At 33.6% G+C, this 18,921-nt stretch overlaps 1 protein-coding gene across 1 annotated transcript; it reads left to right on the forward strand.

The window, feature by feature from the left end:
- Positions 1–62: 62 nt before the first annotated feature.
- LOC129809254 (integumentary mucin C.1-like) lies at positions 63–9,617 on the forward strand. Its single transcript, XM_055859067.1, has 4 exons — positions 63–397; positions 483–794; positions 9,088–9,286; positions 9,349–9,617. The coding sequence occupies exons 1-4, from the start codon at positions 250–252 to the stop codon at positions 9,494–9,496; spliced, it is 807 nt and encodes a 268-aa protein (XP_055715042.1). The 5' UTR covers positions 63–249; the 3' UTR covers positions 9,497–9,617.
- The last annotated feature ends 9,304 nt before the right edge of the window (positions 9,618–18,921 follow it).

Consider the following 18,921-nt stretch of genomic DNA (forward strand, 5'->3'; position numbering starts at 1 on the left):
TGTTTACACGGAATCACACGGAGAAAGGAATTGCGTGTGGGAAAAAGCTGATAAGAGAGATTCAGCACAATGTGGCAAAGAGATAAAAAGGCCGAATCTTTTGGGTACTGACTTATTCAAAAGGCAATCCAGGTTGAAGATAATTAAAATTACATTCGTGTGGCGAGCGATTTAGGACGTGCTTCAATTAATTTTGCATCTCTCCTGCAGACCTTCCCCTTTTCCACCCCAAGAGACTTCGAGGATACAATGAGAAATTTTATCACAGTTCCGACACTCCTGTGTCTCATAATTGCAGCTTTGGTAATTAGATTGGTGGACAGTACGTGCAATGTCTGCTCACCCACTTCAAATATTTCCTGTGAGAGTGAAACACAATTTAGATTGTGCTCTGACGGTAATTAAGTACTGGAAATTAATTACTTTCTTGCCAAATTTCTAAATTATTGTTCTGTTTTTTTTTTTTACATGATTTATCCCAGGTCTTCCAGATGCCAATTCACCACTGTTCAATTGTGCCACAGGGACTGTTTGTAATTCAGACACTACACAATATTGTGCGACCGGTGCTGTTCCCAGTTGTCAGGCGTGCGGGACGTGCACAGCTGATGGAAGATTTGCTTGTACGGGATTGAATACGTTCGCCCTGTGCCATGGAGGAACCATCCCTTCGAGCGACACGTACACTTGCCCCATCAATACCGTATGCGATGTCAATGCTGCTTCTCCTGATTTTTGTTCAGTGGACAATGGCAGCATCGTAACATGCAATCCAACATCCACACAACCTCCAGGTAAGAATTTGTGACTCGAATCAGGGATTTGTGCATACATTATGTGCTGAAAGTTTTCAATGAAGCTGTGGGCCTGTGATTCAATCGATTTGAGAGACAGGCGCGCTTCAGTTCACAAATTCAGACTATATACAAAAAAAATTGTTCTTCCCGGACAGAATTTTGTGCTTGATATTCACAAAATAAATGTGACACAAACAATATTTCCAAACAAGCAAAATTATTCATGTGATCAGTCCCTACACGGGATTCGCTAGATGGGATTTGACAACTTCCAAAATGCGAGTAAATTTCTTACGACCCTAAGAAAAATCGAACCAGGGACATATGTATTTCCAAGCAAGCGCCCTAATATATAACACATTTTATACCCTCCCATAAAAATTTAAAAAAAAATTTTAAAATTCAGAACACAAGTTGAATAACAGGAACTTTGTTAAATAGTCTTTCCGAAAAAGTGCGTCGATAAAGCTGTCTTCAGACTAGAGGTCTATCCCAGTTTCCGAAGGTATCAAAAACCCAAGGGGGAGATATTAGGATCGAAAGTGATGTACAGCTAAGAGTGAAGTGCTTGGAAGTCTTTGGAAGTGGGAGTGCCCGAAAATAAAGTCTTCCTCTATCTAATTCCGACTAATTTTGCAGACTATACGTTACTTTTAGCTAAAATTTTAAATTCGAGCGGCTGAAAAAGTTCCTTAACATTTTACAAGTTCGATTTTATTATAATAAAACGGTGTAAATAACGCTAAAATTTATTACAGCTTAATTTGTGTTATAATTTCTCTGAAGAAATATTCAGTTGAAGGCTATAAATTTATTCAGAATATTCATGATTTATGAAAAATGTGTCTTTTTCATTACAATATAATTTTCCTTAATTTTTACATGAGTATCAAATGTAGTTGCTCGGAAATAATAATTTAGTTGTTGCAGTTGACTTTGAATCAATTTGATTTTTTTTCTAATTTATCGTAAATATGCATGCATACTTCTCGCCAGTGTCCCACTTACATTGAAATCTCTATTTTTCACAATTTATGAAATAAATGAGCCGCAAAGTTATTTGTATTTTTATTGCTGCTTCATATAGAGTCGAAAAATTATTCGTTTTGGATTTAAAATTTTGAGCATTTTTTAGAGCAATTTTTTAAGCAAGTGCATCGAATCCAATATTTCTTACCAAATATAACAAGTGCCATCAAATTTTCATCGAACAAAATTTACGTTTTTGTATAAATAATCTGTCTGTTGAATATTGAATTACATTCGTAGAATACATAAAATTTGTATTTAGGTTATTAATATTTCATTAAATATTATTTTTATGTAAAAATGAGGCATGGCGGAATGTGGTAATGTTTTGAATTGATTTTACCACCTGTCGCCATTGCTTTTTAATAGGCGACGCTAACTTCACTTTGTAGATTCTCAGTTGTCAAGTCTGGTTTGTTTACTTTTTGCAACAGTCTAATAATTTAATTTCCCAAATAAAACCCAGGAAAATTCATTTGAAGTAAGTAATAATAAGGTGGTCATGAGGAAAAAGAAATGCTGAATGTATTCTTTTCATAATATTGCCCAAAATAATCGAGTTTGGACGTTTACAAGAGGGTGGCGAGAAGTGGTTACAAAACTGGCGAAAAGTGGTAAAAAGTGGCGACGAAGTGGTTATTTTTGCATTGTTAATAAAAATCAGTTTTTTTAGGTAGTCCAGTATTAAATTCGAGTACTACTTGTTTACGAATCTGGAGTCAATACATCTCAGTAGCTTTGTGTCAAATTTGAGATATCTTATGATAAGGGGTCAAAAGTTATAATCAAATTAATTTCACATTTTTCTAAAAGTGACGATAAGTAGTTACTCCACCCTATTGGATTATTGTATAAATTCATAGAACTTTTTCGCGAATGTCGTTATTTATGGCGTATCCCGTAGGTTTCCTCTAGCATTTATGTTTACTTTACAGGTAAGATTATATTGTCTTACATCCCCCTAATGCTAAGTATCCTTCTAAGAAGTCAATATGTCCTTTGAAGGACTTTTACAAAATACAATAAGAAAGAAAAAGTGCCTTTGTAGTATTTAATGTTAGTCGAATTTTGGAAAAGCCTAAGTGATGGACTTCCACAAAAAAACTTTTTCGGGATTTATTTAGATCGTGTTTCAATGATTGAAGAATGGCTTAGAAAATTTTTGATATAAGGATTTATTATTGAAAAGATCAAGTTTATTTAAAACGGTCTTTAATATTGATAGCAATATTGTAAGTATTCGAGTGGAAAAAAATTATCCAATAAAAGAGATTATGAAGTTTTTGGAAATTCGATCGTATTTCGCTATTTAGAAAAGCTTGGATGTATTTAAAAGCTCGATAGAAGGGTCCCACATCTTTATACTGAAAGGAATAAGGGGATCTGTAGGAACTGTATGAACTCCATTACGAGTTATTATGGTACTTTTTGCTCGTAACCTTTTATAACCATAGACCTCTCTATCCAATTCCGGAATAGACGATTTGCCGGATCCTGTGCTGTGTTTAAACGGTTTAAACGGGTATAGAGTCTTTGGGGATAACGGCAATGAAGTAAGATCGTGGTGATGCATGTGAAGTTTTAAGAGAAACCTTAAAGACATCTCACTGATCTGACCGATATCCTGTCGGATGATCTATTTTTCAGAATAACTTAAGTAATTTTTTTAAACGTACCAAGAAACTTTTAACCGATAAAAAATGATTAACTTTTAGAAACCAATTATTTTTGATACAATAAAATTTTACACATAATATATACAAAATACATTAAAAATTTGAAAAATAATTTTTTATCATTCTTTCCACTTGACTTCTCCAATATAACTTTGTTAAGACATTTTTGGTCGACACTGTACTTCTGAAGCGCTGAATTAGTTGTTGCACTCGTACTTTAGGTCTCTTATGGCCTCTACACACTAGAGAAATTTATTTCCATATTGAAGCAAATTCCCTAAGCTTGTGTAGGAGAAACTCTTCAATATGGAGATAAATTTCTCTAGTGTGTAGAGGCCATTAGAGACTTTCCCACACAGTTTCAATAAATTACAAACGAAAATACATTTTTTTAGAGCCTTTCTTTTCCAAAAATAGCTTCACTGGTCTCTTAGAAAATCCATAGAAAGAAATTCTGCTGCAAGAAATTCAAAATATGTATAAGCAAAATATAAAAAAAAATACGTAAAAATAAATTTCTTGAGAATCTTTTAAATAGATTTTTCATAATATTACATAAATTATTTATTTCTAATGGCGCTGGCACACCTTTTCAATTTAATGAAATTCAATCGATTGAAATTTGACCTCTTACTTTTTCAAATTGAAATCAGATATAGCTGTCTCTTTTCTTTCAAATGGAAATTGAAATTTCAATTTTAAATTTCATTTTGCAGAAAGAGACAACTATATCTGATTTCAGTTTGAAAGAGTGAGAGGTAAAATTTCAATCGATTGAATTTCACTCAATTGAAAAGGTGTGCCAGCGCCATAAGTATGCGAAGTGTTGGAAATATTGCAGCATTTTTGGAAGTTTTTCGTAATGCTGGAAGTGTGAAGAACTCTTCCATATAAATTGTGGAAGTCTCTGGAAGTGGTGTACACATTTTCACCCTAATATCTCCCCCTTCCAAAAACCCAAATAGCAACCAATTTGATTGATTTTTCAGAATTGAACAAATCACTTGCCCTTAATAATCGAATTCTAAGTTAAACATTTCCAAAAAAAATCTTGACTGATAAGAAATTAGAGCAGTTAAAGCCTTAGGTCTGAAGCCTGTGTAAAGAATTAGATGACTCATCAAAACTGTTTAACTTTTTTGATCAAACAGAGGTTAAATTCTTGAACGTAACCAGTCACTCACACTGTAACCCGACTCGTGTTTGTCGATTGTTTAGTTAATCGAAAATTTAGACATAGCCAAAACCAATTTTTTCGTACAACGCTCTATTTTGTCTTAATCCGAAACACTTTCCCTTCTTTGAAGCAATGAGGGAAAATTATCTTCATAAAATATATTATTAACTAGTAAAACCAGTCAAAAAGTATCTCTCAGTCTTCATTCAAATTTTGCTTAAAAAATAAAATTATGAAAAAGAATATTCTAAGATGATTTCCGTACAGAAATGAAAAGACCCACAAACCTTCTATCTAAAACGTGTTAGGAAATGAAATTTTTGAAACAGTTTTACAGAACGAGAATAGGGAGAAGTGGGGCACCTTTGAAAGTGGGACACTTTTGAAATTGAAATTTTTCTCCTCTGTTTAAGTGGAACTAAGCCATATCATAATGTAATTTAGCTTCTCAATCTTTTTGTGCAGCTAAATTATATCACGATAAGACTCAATTTTACTTAAATATGGATGAAAAATCCCAATTTCAAAGGTGCTCCACTTATTTTATTTATCACTTCTCTGTAAGCCAATCAGCATTTTTATCCTATTTACTAAGAATTATTCAGCATAGGGTAAAATGAGGTAATTTGGAACCATTTATAATTTGGGACATTTAAGACTTCGTCACTATTTCAGATGAGCAAAGAGAAAACAAAGACCGCGAAATAGAAGAAAAAGGCGATTAAGAAGAACAGGAACAGCTTTTCTTCCTTTTGAATCTCTATAACACTGATCTCACACTATCTATAACACTAATCTCAATTGTCCAAAATTGTAACTGGTTCAAAATTGCCTTATTTTACCCTACCTTTCGCAAGATGTGAGTTTAAGATTAGAAATAACATTTAACCTTTTAGGGCCAGTAATCAACACTGATCCAAAATATCGTTTTAAATTGAAAATACTCGATTTTGATGAAAATTTCTCACAATAGATAGAGCCCTAATATTCATTCTTTCTTAATTAAAAAATACAATGATAGTAGAATAAATAGTTGCTTTACTTATTACAATTGCTATGAGAGCATGAGTAATTTTATCTGAATTTTCTGAATTGAAGATATGACCCATGTGCAACATCTACAAATCAAGTCGCATTGATGGGTTCATTTGATCAATAAATGTCCCAATTTGCAAGATAGGCCAAAAAGCTGTTTAAATTGATCATTTTAGTTAAATATAGATACACAGATACAGTCATTTATGAAGGGTATCCAAAATCAATATTAATAACCGTATTATTAACTATTATAATCATCATCATCATCATTTTCAACCGCTTATCTCATTATAACCGGGAACTGATCGATAGTAAACATAGTTGTAAACATTGCGATTTTTACAGCTCTAACTCAAAGAGAGAGCCGTTATATAATCCGGTTTTTCCAACTTGTCTCTGCTCTGAAGCTTAAACGGTAAAATATATCAATTTCCCGTTTTCGGTAACCCCCAATGAAAAAAACAAAATCTTCAGATGCTTTTCTTCTTTCCCTCCACCCCCAAAAATTCCATGTTTTTTGGTTTTTCTCAAAATTGGCCCAAGTTTTTTCAATTATTTTTGAATATGTATAGAACTGGTCCAGGCGAACATTTCGTCCAAACATACCTATTACGGGAAAATTCGCCATTTTGAAGGTCAAAGATCAATCACTTTGGAAGGAAAAAATTTTATGAACCGATTTGGTTGAATTTGGATTTTTTGGAAACATTTTGACATTTCTAATCCGGCCAGATCAGTTCTAATCGGTATTGTTAAGTATCGGTAAAGTCAAATGGTCAAGCAATCGTAATTGATTTATTTTTCTCGAATATCCGTTTTCACTCGTAGGCATGTTACTAATGACAAGACCCTTCTAAAAAGCACACTTCTTAGCCAATTTTGTAGTTCAGAATTGTTTTTCGATTTATGAATGAATTTAATCGTTAACAAACCGGTAACAACCTTCTCACTGCTCAGACCCCATACAACATGTAAAACCTATTATCCCACCTTCACGAATTCCTAGTGTCAGCGACACGTGCCTTTTTCTGGCCAAGCTGATACTCATAATCCCTCATTATGCTTGCTTCTGTTGCCCCTTCCTCACGCAACGACAGCCATTCATCAGCAATTTAAATTGTAATTGTAAACATAAATTGTAAAACTTTTATACATTTTTGGCTTAAACGATCTGTGATTCAGGGTTTCTGCCGTTTACCTGATGAGATCGGTCGTGGTAAGTCGGCGGCAGCCGCAACCAAGCATTATTTGAGGAGAAATATATTGAATTGAATTGAAATTGAATTGAATATTCCTAAAAAAAATATATATATTAAAAAAAATATTTACGAATAGCTCTATCTCGTGAGTTCAAGCTTTGTAATTAGATATTAAGTTTCAAAAAACAAGACCTATAGCTACTAGTCGAGATCGATCATAGGAATCCTTGTAGATTAAAGAAACGGTCAACATGAGTCCAATAGAAATAAAATTCTATCTCAAACTTTCTAGATCAGCAATATCAAAGCAGTCGTAGGGTAAATGTGCCAAATTTCGGCATAGTTGAATACAAGCGTGAAAGTCTCAAATTTGAAATGCAATATTTAAATACAAATTAATTTTTTATTCTTTCTTCTGAAAGAGTGTTGCTGGGAACCTTGTAAAGAGTTTACCGTCTTTATTTACTCTAAAATCATTCTTAATACATTTTAAAATGAATAAAAATATAGACATAGCTTTGGTGCCCTATTTCGGCCACCTTCATTCTCATAGTTCTTCGCCCATTGGGAATTTTTCCAATGTCTTTTTCACGTCATCTCGTTTGTCGAAGCTACATTTTTTTGTTATTCTTTTGCATTGTATAATCTCTAGAGTACGTAAAATCTAAAAGTTCATAGAAATTCGAGGAACAAAAGAATGTGGCCGAAATTGCAAGCTGGCCGGAATTTGGCACAATTACCCTAATACGTTATAAAACTTTTAATTCTCGTTCAATTCTCTTCCGAGTGATTGCCGTAGTTCTGCGGCTGCTATTCGTAATTTCTATCTTCAGGTTGGATCCCAGAAGCAATTAATTTGTTTCTTGAACATTCTTAATTTTTAATTCATGTCATTCTCTATTTTTATGTTCCTCTTTTTTCTGATTTTTTTTTATCACAATTGTCAAAAGGATGAGCCTATTCTTGTGATTAAATAAAGTAATAATAATAATAATAATAATAAAACCATTTAAAAATTTATTTAAAAGTTGTAGTAATTCAAAAATAATTCACTGTTTAAAGAGTTAAAATTTATAAAAAAGTCTTGGTAAAATTTGGAACCATCTACGAGAAATCGATATCATATGCAATTCTCATAACATCATAATGCTTAGTGGATATTTAGTTTTTCATTCAAAATTCCACATTTTTTATATTCCATATGCTTTACACGCATCCCTTGAATCATCGGACATGCAAAAGAGCTCATGAATATTATATAATCGCAGGAAATAAAACTTTGTTTTCTTCTATCATGGGATATATATATTTTTTTAATACTTAACTATACATTTTGTCCCAGGTTCTCTTACTCAATAATTGCTTATCTTTGTTGAATGAATCATATCGCATCTGGTATCAAAAATAGGATTTTGCTGTGTTAAAAAATTAGCTAATAGCGCAGCTTTTCTTTGTTTATTGGCAAATATTGCGCATTGGAGATAACAAGAATCTTAAAAACAAATCTATTTCGTGTTCAGCTATATAAACTTACACAATCAGCGAGATCATTAGAATACAAGATGAGCATGTTATTATTTACTTTATTAGTTTAATGAGAAATTAATTTGTTCAAGTGGTATTATTGGTGATATCTTAAATAGAGATGTCGCATAAAAACGACAATGTATTAAGTTTTGAATTGAAATCTTTTTTAACTTATTTTTCAAGATTGTTGTCTTGAACCTTAAAAAATATTTTATCATATTTTAGTTTATTTGGTTTTCTCTAAAATTATTCTTACCATAAAATTAAACAAAAATAAAGATATTGCTTTGTGTGGTATATCGAACACAAGGTTTCCCGAGGTTCTTGCCCTTCCTGAATTCATCCAAGGGTTTCTCGGCAACGTCTCTTTCGTAGAGGTGATGCTCTTTCCTTTCGTTGGCAATATATTATATAACCTCGCGAAATTAAAAAATCTAAAAATTGACGGAATTTTGAGAAATAAAATAAGTGTCCGATATTGTACGCTGTCCAAAATTAGGAACAGTTGCAATATATGAATTTCCATTGCACCTTAAACATACACAAATATAATAATCGTGCACTATTATATTTTTCCGAAATATATTATGAAATAAAATTGGATTGGATATATTAATGTAACATTTTTGATATATTTTTTTCAGATACAACACCAACAACCACAACGACAACGACAACGACAACTTCAACAAGTACATTGACTCCGACAACATCATCAACTACAACGACTCCTATAACATCAACGACGCAATCAACAACAACAACACAATCGCCAACAGATTGGTGTGCTGATAAGGGTACTATTGGGCGGTATCCTCATCCACATGATCCAGATTGCAGATCGTGAGAAATATCCGTAAATTTATCCATAATTTTATTTAAAAATTACCTCTTTACTTCTTCAGGTATTACTATTGCTTTGCCAGTGAAGGATCACTTGCTGGTTCGACCTATTTCTGCCAAGGCACAACAGTTTTCAAGCCTGACATTCAGCAATGTGTTACATCCACGACCTACCAATGCCCCGACTATGTAACAACCCCAATTCCGTAAATTTCAGTAAGGTGGTAATTGCCTGGGAAATTCAATGGGGGGAATATGCCGAGGAGACCTTTCATTCTCTGCCAGCAATAATGAATGAATAAAAATTATTTATCCTCAAGTGGAGGGAAAATCGTTTCATCTTGTTTATTCACCTTCCACTTGGCATTTATATAGCATTCCAGAGCGTTACACGCGAGACGGACAGGTAAGGGTATGGAAAATTCCTTTTGAACTCTCAGCTTGAAACACTTTTCTTGTGATTAAATTCCACCCTGTCAGTGTGGTTGAAGGCAAAAAAATATATGCCAAAGCCAAACGGATTCAACCTCCTGGAGGCATCCATCTGTTGCTGGTGAGATAAAATGAAGACAGGGGCCTCACGCAGGAGGACGTGAGTTTCCTTTGAATGCAATATCACAGAGAAAATGCTAATGTGAGGTATTTTAAATATTTTATGGCATAAAACTTATTCAAAGGTTCACAACTCTAGTTACTACAGATAAAAGCTGATAAAATTAATTTAAAATCGTGAAACTAAATGATAATTCTGCCTGAATTAACAGATTTCTCGATTTCTTGTACAAACTTCGTAGGGGAAAGCAGGGCACAACTACTTATAATTGTAAATTCATTTATTAATTTATTTTATTTTATTTATTTATTCACTCTCCAAAAATATCTACAATGTACAGTATTGCGTCCACCGCCGTCTTAGCGTTGGTGACCAACCTCCAGAGGCAAACGGTGGAAATCCTCTTTCATAGGTTGTATAAGCTATTGCAGAAAGATCTTCCACCTGAACATTTATGGAATTCTCATGATAAAAACCCCATCATTACAAATTACTGAAGGTTTTGTTTTTATCAATTTTATTTTAAAACTGTACATTGAGAACAGTGGAGGGGAGTTTAGAGACCCAGACGAGGTTCTAAAAGAACACGTTTTGTCTGGGTCTTTGTGAAGGATCAAAATTGAAATTAATTAATTAAATTTAAATTTAAATTAAATAAAATAAAAGTAAGTTTTCAAAAACATTAAAAGAAACGAAAACAAAAGGAAAAAAAAACCATAAGCAAGGGGAGCCAAGCCAAAATTCGGAGAGGGAACCGAGTGAGACCCGTGCGGTAATGGGACTTAAGAGTTAGTTTAGAATGGGAGCAAAGTCAAAGCACCCGCCCAAGAAGGATCAGGACCCTGACCACCAGCCACCCCATCAAGGGCGTACCCCGCAGCGGAGAATCCCCAAAAATCGCAAGCCAGCCACTTCACATTTTGCTTAATAATTGGGGAAAAGAGACCGGCAAGTCCGGAAGAGAAAAACCCCATAGCTTAGGGCCGTAACTCTCGGAGGATGGGTAATAAATATATTGTTACTAGCCACAGATTTGGGCTATAAACTGGCTAATCAATAGGGGAAACTAGGGCACCACCAAACAAGGGTACCACCAAACACTGCGACTTTTTAAATAGGTATTACACCTTGGTGGAGAAGACCTATATGAAATCATAGATACTATAGAAATGCTTGTCCAGCAAAATAATTTACAAAATAATTCACCTAATTTAGAAATAAAAATAATTTCTCGTAAAATTGTGAGATATTGATAATTTTAGTCATAGGGGAAACTGGGGCACCACCAAACACGGGATACCATCAAACACTGCGATTTTTAATCGGATATTCGACTTCAGAGAATAAGACCTATAGGACTTTATAGGCACTATAGGGATGCTTTGAAGAAATGGTCGAGATAGTCCAAATAGTTTAGAAATAAAAATTAGTGTTTGGTGGTAACCCGTGTTTGGCGGTGCCCCAGTTTCATCTATATCTACCCGGAAAATGAAAACAAAACAAGTTATGTAAAATTTCACTACACCAGTAATTTCCTACATGTTTTGGGATAATATTTATGTATTTACTAAAGAAATTATTGTTCACATTTTATTAAAAGAATATAAAATCCATCACAGAACAGAGTTTGGGGCACCACCAAACAGGCAAATTTCTCACAATTGCAGATATAGACGTAGCTTGAATGTAAAAATTTTTCCTCTTATCTGTCTTACTTTTCTTCTCCCTCTTTGTTCGATTTCTGAAATTTATATCTATTCATGGAATTTTCATTCAAGACTCAGGAGAAATATAGTTTCAAGAACCCAATTTTTCCTTAAATGATTCTTATGATTATCAAATGATTTTAATCAAAGATTGACGATTGATTTTTTGATTTTTCGATTTTATCAAAAACAAATTTGAAGATCGCGCAAAATACGAACTTTAGGTAAAATGTTTGCAACGATTTTAGTGGCGCTGCTTTTCAGTCACAAGTCGAATGTTGTCAAAATGATGAAAAATCCATTGAAAAATATGTTCGGTATACACTGCTGTAGTTTTTTGCTATTTTAGTCACTCATTTTAAATTTTGCAGTGTTTTTTGAGAATTATTTACATATTCAATACTTTTTTTTATAATTAAGAGTTATGGTGAATGCCCAAAATAACTTCAATGGGTGAGAAAAAGAGGTGTTTACTGGTGCCCCAGAATGTGTTTGGTGGTACCCCGGGTGGTTGGAAAAAAAACGAAAAATGCATGGTGGCACAATTTTCCTTTTTACGGAAAATTGAAGTGTTTTACATCATCCTTGTATACATTAATACGCAGTCTATCAGGGGCCTCTGAAATGTTTCACATAAAGTTGACTCATCGTGTCTAAAGCCCCATTTTTGTAAAAAATAAGTGATCAAATTGGAAGATTAAAAAAATATAATTGCGGATTTTTACATCATTAGTCTCTAAATTGTTAATAAAAATTCCAGATAAAAGCAGGGGCCTCTCGACATTTGATTTTTCCATACGTTTTTGCATAGAGGCACTGAAGACTATTGCCAAGTTTTTTCCTAAAGTGAATCGACTTATCAGTCTGATATATTTCGAAATCGTGCATTAAAAGCTATCTAAAAATACATATTTAATTATGCTCGCCGAAATAATACAAAAACTACGAGAAAATTTGTTTAAGACGCGGTGCAATATCTGCAAAATTTTTACAAGGAAAAGTGAAAAATAGCTTCACTTTTTATTACGCTTGATGGGCCCTGCAGCCTATATCCAATACTATAACATGGGGTAAGCAACATTTTTTTTTTAATTCACAGTTTTCTTGGGAAATTCAGTCGAAATCGCATCTTTGAAAAGTGTTTGGTGGTACCCCAGTTTCCCCTATATTAAGAGTTATGCCCTAGATATACTGACGTCCGAAGCCGCGAGACGGCTTAATGATCAGATTACATTTTTATTAGTTTCTGTCTAATCCGTCTCTTGGCTTATACCGAGAAATGGCTTAATTAATAGGAAACTGATGGGAATTTAGTCTAATCATTATTTTGATTATAATTACGTTAAGCAGTCTCTCGGTTTAAGTCGTAAGTGTGTATAAGGCATCAAAAGTACTGCATTAGAAGTACTGCTTTAAGTTTCTGCTCAACTCTCTCAAAAAAATAAAACAATAAAGCGGAAACTGAAAGTGACCCACCGTCCCCTACATCCTTTAATTTAAAAACTCTCCAGTAATCTGAAAACTCAACAAGCATATGGGGTTCATAAAGGAACTCCGTTTTTTTCTAACTAAGAAATACAAAAATGTACCGCAATAAGCAATGTACGTGATATTTTTGTTAGTTCACGCAATTTCAATTCTTCCTTTGAAGATGGTACAGGAAACTTTTACAACTCAATAGAAATTGTTGCAGTTTTTCTTCCCCCTTCCCTTCAAAAGGAGAAAAAGAAAAACGTGACTTTTACACCTTCAATCGATCTCAAAACCCAAATTCTAATATAAGTCTACACACAAAGTACGTGACTATTTGAATGCTTTCTAAATTAATGCAGGGTTGGTTGAGCACGCTGCTCGAGGGATGGGAAAAAAAACGTAAGAGAAGAATGAACGACTCTCTTTTCACCATTTCAGCAAATTTAAGCCATTTATGAGAATGCCAGGATCCCACCTCCAACTTCCTTTTCTCCCAACACTGCAAATGGATTCCGGGAAAGGCGATGAAAAAGGAAGAATGGGAACTCCAATCAATACAACGATGCTAGGAGAAGAGGATGATATAGAGCGGTGAGAATTTTAATTGTTGGAAATCCTATCCCTTTTAGTGTAAATTACACTCTATAATAGAATACCATTTACTCCTTTACCCATTTTGACATCCCCAACATTTTTCTCTGTGACTTGAGCTCTTCACACTTGACATGCCTTTCTTCTATATCGCTCACGATCATTTTTAGAGAATACAATCAATGCTGGAAAATGGGATTCCTTTGCACATGACACGCATTTGTTTGATAGAAAGGAACACGTTCCATATTACACCTTCGCGCCCCCTCTTTAAAAAGCAATCTCATATACTCATGAGAATGTCTCATATGGAGACACAACAAATTTTATATTTAGAAAACGAGAGAAATCCATCTGTTTTTCTTCTTATTTAAAAATAAGAATGGGGTTCAAAGTATAATTCAACTTAAGAGATGCTAATGTTTTAGACATCTGTCTGAAACTGAAGAATTATATTGCTGCGTTTAAGTCAGTATAGGGAATTTTAAAAATTTTAATTCTATATTTAAATGCAATAGGATAGGGTAGTTTAAAACAATTGAAATTTATTATATTTTAAGAATAATTTGCCTAACATTTATAAAGGTAAATACATTCAGCTAAGTTTCTCTTGGGTAATGACGTAATGACTGGATGAAATGTCGATTCAGATCCTTAATTCTCTTGCACCGGACTTAGCTAAGGACCTTGACAAACCTAAGGATTAGCCGAGAGACGGCTTAGCATAATTGTATTCGAAATAATGATTAAACTACATTTAAATAATTTTCAACTAAGTCGTCTCTCGGCTTAAGTCGTAAGTGTGTCTAGGGCATAAGTAAATCTAAATTTTTGGGTTTAGCCACAACCCGATCTTTTCAGACTATGACTTAAGCGCTAAGTTTCAGCTATAAGTATCTAGTTACACTGGTAAAAATAAAAGGGTCAAATTGACCCTTTTCAAAAGGATGGATCGTATTTGACCCTTTGAAAGGTTCACTTTTGTATCTCTTGAAATTTAGTATGCACATTTATCACGAATAATCATGTTTTATCGTAAACTTATTACTGATATCATATTTCTCTCATCTGAGCGAACACCAAAGATCACTTTTTCATTGTTTTTTTATTCGTTTATTCCGGAATTAAATAGATGTCAAAACCGTGACCCTTTCGAAGGGTACCTGGTGACCCTTTCAAAGAGTCAAATATGATCCATCCTTTGGAAAAGGGTCAATTTGACCCTTTTATTTTTACCAGTGTAGTCTGAAGCCCATATAAGCTGATCAGTATTAGCAATTGCACCATAAAACCCTCTATAAATTTATTACCTCAAAATTTTATCTGTAGAACATTTTTCTGATTTTACATTACAGAGAGGGTCGTTCAGTCACCTCTAAACGGTGTCTGATCATATGGTCGTCGAAGATAAACTTTCTTGTCCCATCATGTAGAGAGCACCCTGAGAATAGTGTCAAATTTTTTTTCCTTCTTGAAACACCCTATTGTGTATTCAGGTAACCAATTTGTAAAATTGTTTATACGTATTTTATAGTACAAAAGTTAAACAAACTCGATTTGGTAGGCTACTTTTAAATTAAGATATCTGCAATCTAGAAAAGAAAAGTGTGAAATCGTGCCTACGCAAATTATAAGGAGGCACTTAATATCTGCACGGAAGAGATCAAAGCAAAAAAAACAATTAAATGTGCGTCACGTAAATACAATATTCCACGTAGGGTAAAGGCTCATAATTTTGTCCAGTCTGCCTCTAAGCATCGATGTTCCAAGTTTGAAGTGCGATATTTTCAATACTAATTGACTTTTTTTGTTACTCTCTTTTCAGAAGGATTGTTTAGAAACTTAGCAAGCTATTTATCATCTCATTTTTACTAAAATTAGTTTTAATACGTTTAAAAATGAATTGATATGTAGAGGTGAATTTGACTCTTATTTTGGACAACTTGGTTATTAATTTTTACAACTTGTCTGTAAATTTGGACAGCTAATCCGCCTCAACAGGATGCCCATTGTTCTTCATTTCATGAACAAATCTTACCAAGTCCTCTTCCTGTTCATGTAAGGGAAACGTAGAATGTCACAAAAGCCCGGAAACTTTCCATATCATTCATTAAAGTGAGTTGACTTCGGTAGTCCAAGTACGTGCGGATTCGCTCATTCCCTGCCCTTTCCGGGAGCCTTTCAAGGCATTTCTCGCTGCATCTCTTTCGTAGAGATGGTGCTCCTTTGTTTCTCCAGGCATTTGTCCAACCTAGTCATCACAAAAGCTAAAACTTCACGAAATTTCGTGAGAAAAACACCTGTCCAAAATAAGAACCATCACCTCACTGGTAAATGTCTTAAAACATTTTCCATTTTTCACACGAAAAATTTAACTCACGAGGCCAATCTCACTTCAGGTCAAATGTACAGATCACCACTAACGTGAATCAACACAATTTTCAATGAATATTCAATAATATCACTCAAAAAAAGCGAAGAAACATTGTTAGTACTTCACCACGGCTAAATAAGACTGAAGTAAACACGAAGTTCTGTCATATTTCTCGTAAGCAATTGCTCACACTGAATTTTCAACAAAGCAATTTCAATTCAAATCATATTCAAAATTTAACGTATTTAGTGTTAAAATCTTCCAAAAAGAACAAATATTTAGATATTGGAACATCAAATATTGGAATAAAAATCCATAATTTTAATCAAGTTATTTTTAGTGTCCAATGTTATCTTCAAAGTGTCCAAAAAAAAGAAACTGAACAAAATTATGAGCCTTTCCCCTAGTACCCTTAGAAATAAATTAAAAAGCAAATACGTCGATTCTGTTGGAGGACGTAAAGTTTTCACAATTGATGAAGAAAAGTCGTTTGTTAACCACCTCCGACAGTAACGACGAATGATCAGCAATAAACTATAAAAACGTATTTGACGAACCAGGGTACTAATATTAGACAATTCAAAGACAACAATCCTGATCGTGATTGGTTGAAAAGATTTCTTCGCAATCATAATGAATTGTCTGTTCGCCTAGCCGGTAACATCAAGCATTCAAGGGCTAAGATCTGAAACGAAACATTGATGAACTACGCAAATTCAGAAAGTACTTTGCCGCTGTGAAACCAAATAAATTATTATAATGGTAGAAGGAACAGTTATTGCACGGGGAATATACTTCTTCATAGTTTCATCAAAATATTAAAACTATTTAAATTTATTTAATGTATCTCATAAAATTCTAGTAATATTACAGTAGAGTCTCGCTATAGTCCATATTTGGTTTCAAATTTGACACTTGGGTCGCACTATAGTCCATGTAATTTTTTAAAATTATCAACGATTTTTAGTATTGAAATTGCTCGACGGCTTCCACTTTCTTTGCGATTGTGGTACTTGTCCTTGCTCTCTTCATTGTGGATCACAATTATCACAACTACTCAATGAAGTTTGCCAAAAATATTAAAATAATTATGCATGTCGCATACTAAAAAACATAACCTAACTTAAAATCAGTGTTTTGAAATCAACGGTCGATAAATTGTGGACTATAGAGCGATGGCCTATAGCGAGACTCTACTGTACGTGTTTTCCTTAATCTATTTTTGCCGTAAAGTGAGGTGTTCAATTTTACATCCCAAATTGGAACTGAAAGTGTCAATATAGTTATGTCACGCTAAGTTCTTAAAATGTCAGTACATGCTCCTTTCAACCTACATAGTGTTTCTGCCAGCTGAACTTGAAAAGTTTCGTGAAAGGTAGTGATTTTCATCAATGAAGAGTGCAGACATAATAAACTGTGATAATATCAGACGTTCTTCTGTAGGGGGAAGTGGGGCATCTTTGAATTGGGATACTTTCAAAATAGGGATTCTTCTCCTATTTTTAAATGGAACTGGACCTTATCATGATATATTTTAGCTCCACATATAAACAGTTAAATAAAATTGTAAAGGTAAATTACATTATGATAATTCTCAGTTCCATTTGATAGTAAGTGAAAAATGCAAATTTCAAATGTGTCCCAATTTAAAGGTGCCCTATTTCCCTTTAACAGTTTCTAATTCCTTTGGAATGCTAATTTTCTTGATAGTTAAAAATAAATTAAAAAATACACCGAACGAGAAATAATAATACTATGAAGAGAAAATCTTTGTCCTGAACATTTTTTTGTACATGACTGTACTCATATGCTTTGCAAAAAAAAATGCAAAATTCTTTATATCGGGACAATTCATATAACAGTTGCGATCGTGAGTTTGGATTGATTGAAAAAGCAAGTCGAAGGCACGAAACAATTGAAACAGCAAATGATTAGGATTGGGCATCCATCATATAGCAGATTTTAAGACAAAACCGCCTGTTTTTAAAGTCATAGGGGGACGTAGGGCACTTTTCAATTGGGGCAGCTTTTAAAGTGGGCTTTTTCCTCCAATTTTTAAATGGAATTGAGCCTTACATTAATGTAATTTAGTTTAGTTGTTGGTCTGTGGAGCTAAATTATATCATAGTAAGGTCCAATTCAATAAAAAAAAATAGGAGAAAAGGTCTAATTTTAAAGATGCCTCAATTCAAAGATTCCCCACGTCCCCCTACAAATGAAATCGAGGGTCTTCTATTCTTCCCACGAACTGAAAAAAATCATATGCAACAGAAAACAAGATATACGAAAGAAACTGGCTGAAGAACCTGCAAATCGATTTTATGAGAAAAATGAAATCTTTACTCAAGAAGCAAAATAGCTGCCTTATAGAACCAAGTATTAGACAAGTCTTTTAGTGCACTTTTAAAAGACTTAAAGTCAGAATTTTCTGTTGCAATTCCTATAGAAGCTCTGAAGATCCTTAAGAGTTCGCCACTTTACTTATAGTATTCGCGGTGATGGAACTAAGAGCGTTATAAGCAAATAAGATTTTTGGTTCTATAATGCCTTACTTAGGGAGTTCTACAAGACTATATTAAGAAAAAAATGTTTCTTGGGTAAGATCTTCATTAAGAATTTCAAGGGGGAAACGTCCGAAATGAACGTTGAAAAAAAGAAAATGACAAAGTATGACTTTAAAATCCATTACCTTAAGGTGTTATATCCTAAAGGAAGGGCAATACAAGAATCAAAATTGAACGATTTGATGGACCTCATACGTTTTTTAAAAAGAAAAAATCAGGCTTTTAAGGAATAAAGATCTATGAATATAAAAGTACATACAGTATAGCTCAAAATTTTTCGAGTCAAAAAGGAATTGAAAACCAATGATATGCCTAGATAAACCTATGGTAGGTGATGTTCACAGGAGTGCTTGCAACTCGAAATGCCCAAAAAT

This window comes from Phlebotomus papatasi, unplaced genomic scaffold (assembly GCF_024763615.1).
Source record: "Phlebotomus papatasi isolate M1 unplaced genomic scaffold, Ppap_2.1 HiC_scaffold_53, whole genome shotgun sequence".
Classification (NCBI taxonomy): domain Eukaryota; kingdom Metazoa; phylum Arthropoda; class Insecta; order Diptera; family Psychodidae; genus Phlebotomus; species Phlebotomus papatasi.